The 6,000-nt window shown below is 35.8% G+C and overlaps 1 protein-coding gene across 3 annotated transcripts in view; it reads right to left on the reverse strand.

Moving 5' to 3' along the window:
* Positions 1-6,000, reverse strand: part of ICA1L (islet cell autoantigen 1,69kDa-like) — a 58,894-nt gene that overhangs the window by 34,783 nt on the left and 18,111 nt on the right. For all 3 annotated transcript variants that reach the window (XR_827138.1, XM_010860991.1, XM_010860990.1), the window contains exons 2-3: positions 3,845-4,013; positions 927-999 (exon numbers count right to left, since the gene is read on the reverse strand). Coding sequence is in view for 2 of the 3 variants with exons in the window: in XM_010860991.1 (XP_010859293.1) it covers positions 927-999; positions 3,845-4,013 (242 nt within the window). In the remaining variant the exon portion in view is untranslated. The remainder of the gene's footprint in view (positions 1-926; positions 1,000-3,844; positions 4,014-6,000) is intronic.

A 6,000-nucleotide genomic window follows, 5' to 3' on the forward strand; every position in this document is an offset into this window, starting at 1 on the left:
TAAGTGCTATTGTTAAGTAGACAGAGATTGATGAGAAAGAGGGGTATATTTCATTTCAGATATGGGAGTCAGAAGGACTCACTAATAAGATGACACTTGACCAAATACCTAAAGAGGATTAGGTATGCAGATAAGACTACTGTAGAGGAGATTAATGGCTCAGAAGGAGAGAGTTTTAGGAGATGAGACCAGGGAAGAAACCAGGATCAGAGAGGTGGCCACGCCCAGTAGGGAACTGTAAATAAGGCAGGAGGAGAGATTCAAAGATTGAGTTCTAACCAGAAGAGGTGAAGAAGAGAGGAGGTTCCAGCAGTTACAGGATACTGAGAAGGAACGACCATTAAGAAGAAATCCAGGAATGCTGGTACCTGGAAGCCAAGTGAAGAGAGTACAGTGTCTCAAGGAGGAGGGAAAATCAACTGTGTTAAATAATGTGACAACGACTGAGAACTGGTCCCAGAATTAAGTTCTTCATGACTGTGACAAGAGTGATTTGGTGGAGTGAAGGGGATGAAAACTTGACCGGGTGAGCAGAAGAGAAGGAGAAGGAGAAGGAATAGAGACTGTGTGTACAGATAATTACGTCAAAATTTCCTGTGAAAGGAGCAGAGGAATGAAGGGTAACTGCTAGAGCAAGTAGGGGTGGAGAAAGAGAGCTTTTAAATGATGGAAAAAAATCCACTTAAGACTCTGGGAAGGAAAACTAAACTCAGCAAAATCAATCTGTGTCAGAGGATTTGATGAATTGAGCATGCTGGGGGATTTCAGGGTAGATCACTGTAAATATTCATTTTTGTCATAAGAAACGATTCCAAAATAGTTCAGTAAATTACTATTTTTACATTAAATCTTTCATCTTCAAAAATGCAAATGAATATTTATTTTAAGCAGGAATTGTTGGTGGATAGATATCTATGATTTCATACCATTGAGTCTTAGCTGATATTTCTCAACTATCTTCAGAAGTTCAGTACATGTCTCTTGAATGGAGTGAAAAACCTTTGAAATATAAATTTTATTAGGACAATTTAAAGAACCATAAGCAAATACAAAATATAAAAAAACACTTCAAAAGCAAAACATTTTCTCATAGGTATTGTCTATTTTCCTTGACTGTGATATACTTCAGTTTTGGTTTTATTTCAGATGTAGAAAGCACATTTAGCTTTCTCCCATTAGAGTTGGAAAAAATGATAATAAATACATGGAAACTAATAAAAATTTATGACTGTGGAGTTTGTCCTCCCCTCAGCTCCAAACTATCTAAATAGCAATTTTAAAATGTACATTAAATACTGTCTACCACTGATGAAAAGAGTATAGATAGTTTTAGACAATATTAAGTAACTTAGAGTCTGGCTTTTCTCCAATATTGGTCTAAGAAAAATAGGTCAATGAATTTACCATAAAAATTAAATAATGTTGTTATAACAACAAAAATAAATTACCTTCAGATTATTTTTGTTTAGAATTTTCCATGAATATTAATCCCTTCATTACCACTGCTGCCAATAGCTAACAAAAAAATGAAATATCTCATAGACTCCCATTTCAAACTTAGTGGCTCAGTCATGTCCAACTCTTTGTGACCCCGTGGACTACAGCCAGGCTCCTCTGTGCATGGATTCTCCAGGCAAGAACACTGGAGTGGGTTGCCATGCCCTCCTCCAGGGGATCTTCCCAACCCGGGGATCGAACTCAGGTCTCTCGCATTGTAGGTGGATTCTTTACTGACTGAGCCACCAGGGAAAGTGAAAGTGAAAGTTGCTCAGTTGTGTCTGACTCTTTGTGACCCCATGAACTATACAGTCCATGGAATTCTCCAGGCCAGAATACTGGAGTAGGTGGCCTTTCCCTTCTTCAGGGGATCTTCCCAACCCAGGGATCGAACCCAGGTCTCCCCCAATGCAGGTGGATTCTTTACCAGCTAAGCCACCAGGGGAGCCCAAGAATACTGGAGTGGGAAGCCTATCCCTTCTCCAGGGGATCTTCCTGACCCAGGAATCAAACAATGCAGGTGTCTCCTGCATTGTAGGTGGATTCTTTACTGCCTGAGCCACCAGGGAAGCCCATCTCTATAGCAGTTTTGCTTTTATTTTGATGTTTGATCAGGCCAAAGGAAGACTGATAACAGATACTAAACTCTAAATGCAGGAGTGACTATCAATTTTCCACATAAGTTTAAGTATGTTTGAATTGCACTTGGTGTATGTATTTGTGTGTGTATTAACTCGCTCAGTTGTGTCCAACTCTTTGCAACCCCACGGACTGTAGCCACCAGGCTCCTCTGTCCATGGAATTCTCCAGGCAAGAATACTGGAGTAGGGTTGCCATTTCCTTCCCTAGGGGATCTTCCCAACCCAGGGATCAAACTTGGGTCTCCTACATCACAGGAAGATTCTTTACCATCTGAGCTACCAGGGAAGCCAGAGCTGCTGTAAGTCCATGTGGAAGATTAGAAAAGAATACAAAAATAATAGTTCCATTAACACTATGGTGAAGCAATTACAGTTGATTTCCCCCCATGGGTCCTTGAAAGATACATATGCTATTGCTTTTCATTTTTACAACAAAAATATTTTTGTTTTAGTGAGGTATAAAATTGTAATATATTTAAAGTGTACAACATGATAATCTAAGTACATACTTAATGCATATGTATACTTGGAAATATTTCTCATTCTTAAAAAAGATAATACAATTGTGGGAGAAAGTTCTTGGGTGATTCCAAATAATTCTCTAATGGACAAAAATAACACTGAATATAAAATGTCACCCACAGATTACCTATCAATGTGAAATAAAACACAAAAAATCTACTTCTGTGGGAATACATGAATGGGTAGTGAAGAGTTCCCTTAGTGATAAAACATATTACTTATAATAAAGCCCCTTCATTTTTTTTTCACAATTTGTCACTCAATCCTAAGAAGAATACTTTTTAACACAAATAGTAAAATCTGGTTAAATAGAAATAATTTTTATTTTCATATTTGTTATGGCAGTGATCAGAATTTATTTTTATAGAAAAAATTACTTAGTAAATTAAGACATTTTATTAGACCTATATTTTTTAGACCTATATTTATTTATTAGACCTATAATTATTAGACCTATATTTTTAAGAATCCCAACAAATCATTATATTTTTAAGCATAACAGAGCCTCTGGCTAGAAATGTTTGTAAAAGGTTACCTAAATTAGTATATACACATGGAATTGGCAAATCTGCATTAAAAAATTCAGACTTCATTAATATACATGAGACCTTTCTTCTAATTAGCTTGATTACTTAAAAGTATAAGATTACATATAGGTTTAAAGTTGTTTCATGGTAATTATTTCTTTTATTTAAAATAAAAAACAGCCAAAAATACATTATGACATACTTTAAACTCCATCCTTAATAAGAGAAACAAAAACTCCAACTTGTAAAATCCTCACTCACTATTTGATCTCAGTAATCTATAATTATCACTATGTCAGTGAGGTATAGACTTCAGATAAAAGTAGTACAAAATACTAGTGACATGATACATAGTGAGTATATGGTCCCATTAGAACATAACTAATTCACTTACATAGCACACAAAGTATTACACTAGTGCCAGAGAAATTATCTAGTTCATGATCTACCTACTATGGACTCCAGCTCTGCCAATGCACAATTTGCTATGGCTTGCTTATCCAGAAGATCTGATCAACAAATAGATACAACTATTCTATTATCAAATTCTACATGTATCCAGGTCAGCTCTTCAGTGTGAAACTTGTCATAGTCCCCCTAGTAGTCCCAAATAACAACAAGTTATATGCAAAACGCTGAATCCTTATAAGAATTTACCTCAAGTTTAGCATCCAGTTCAGCATCAGATGCCACCACGTGCTCATCCTCCTTCTTTCCGGTTGCTTTGATGAAGACCTGTTTGGTTTTCCAGTATTTCTTCTGCATTCTACTGACTACTGACTGGTTATCTTCTGATCTGTGCTGCCCAAAAAAATCCATGGAGTGACTACAAGAAACAGACTAAAATTAAATTTCTTTAAATATATTTTCAATAATAAGTATCCATTTAGCCAATATTTAGTTGAAAAACTGAAACAGATACTAAATAGAGTATTAATGTTAATAGCTAAACACACTGTTTACTTTGTATGGTCTAAATTTATATTTTAATTATAACTTGCATAAATAACAGGCTGAGAGATTAATGACATAATAATTAGGTAACAAAATGATCAACTGTTATGATTTTCCAGTAACGACTGGCAATAATTTTTTGTTCAACCAAGTGTCTACTTGCAGACACTTCTTAGTTTCTAATTTTTGCTTTTGTAAAAATACTGACAAATGAACTTATACACACATCTCTGCATCCTGCTATTATTTCCTCAGGAAAACTTGCTATGGATTAACTGCTATTTCAGAAGAAAACACATTTATTATATATCCTCAGCTATGCAAAGATTCAGATATATATTCTTCTTTAAAAGTCACTTAAAGGAATATTTTAGCATCCAATAAATTAAAAAAATAAAGATCTTAAGTATAAGGGAGACATGTTGTAAAAGAAATAGAGGTGAAAACTGTAACCATTTGTAAACTTAAAAATTAATGGTCTAAGTAATTGTTCTTAACAAGGCTAACAGGGCTACATTTAGGAAATGCAAATGTGAAGTGTTCCTTAATGAAATGTGAAAAAAAAAAAAGAAATAATAATAATAGTTTTAAAAGCCCAAGTGATTCCAATCAATGGTGGGAGGTAGGAACAAAAGGAGGTACTAAAGTGTGTGACTCATTTTGAGGGGAATCAACAGATGACTAATGTATTCTTAATGTTGGGAAAGAAATAGAAGTTTCCTTTCCTTTTATTTTGAAGTAATTACTAATCAAATAAAAATAGGGTGTCTAATTTCTAAATTACTAGGAGCAAAACAAGGCAACAAGAAAAACTAGCAAAAGCAAAAGAAGATTGAAAAAACAGGAGTAAGGCAACATAAACAGTGCAAACAAAGATCACAGAATAAGAACAATTATACTATTTAGTATAATAAATGCAAGTTTCCTCTTAAATAATAGATTCTTTAATCTCAAATCATAAAAAAAATACTATATCCAACTACATGCTACTAAGGATCCACCTAAAATAAGATGACAGAGACAAGTATTAGTTAAGACATACCAGGTAAATATAGTGCAAACACAATGAAAGCGGGGATGATGGCCGCATTAATATCAGACAAAGTAGGTTTACATAAAAGCATTATATGGAACAAGGACAAAAATATAAAGTCCACAGGTAGCCACTCTTCCAGATACTTGCTGGATATTCTCCTTCGTGTATCCTACTGGATTTCTGGACAGAGAGATCAGTCATCATCTAACTGCACAACCTCTCGTGTGCTATGCTGGTAACTTGGCTGGACATGATTTGGGATAGAAAGCAGTATGGAGGGATAATGGACTTGATATAAGCACTACATTGTCTGACACTAGTCTTGAGGGAAAACTAGCAGTTCATTTTTCCCCTTCATTTTCTGCCTGTCTTTAGTTGCTCTTGATGGTTTTCAGTTAGTTTTCCCATCCCATCAGTGTGATGGTCAATCCAGTCGTATGACAAACTGCTGGTTTCTTCAACTACACTGATGCTTTGTTCTTGCTGTTTAGTTGCTAAGCTGGATCTGACCCTTTGCAACCCACCCCATGGACTGTAGCCTGCCAGGCTCCTCTGTCCATGAGATTTCTGAGGCAAGAATACTGGAGTGGATTGCCATTTTCTTTCCCGGGGATCTTCCCAACCCAGGGATCGAACCTGAGTCTCCTGCGTTGGCAGGCAAATTCTTTACCACTGAGCCAAGAAAGGCAATGCCAAAGAATGCTCAAACTACAGGACAACTGCACTCATCTCACATGCTAGTAAAGTAATGCTCAAAACTCTCCAAGCCAGGCTTCAGCAATACGTGAACCGTGAACTTCCAGATGTTCAAGCTGGTTTTAGA

Source organism: Bison bison, unplaced genomic scaffold, assembly GCF_000754665.1.
Source record: "Bison bison bison isolate TAMUID 2011002044 unplaced genomic scaffold, Bison_UMD1.0 scf7180017864471, whole genome shotgun sequence".
Taxonomy (NCBI): Eukaryota; Metazoa; Chordata; class Mammalia; order Artiodactyla; family Bovidae; genus Bison; species Bison bison.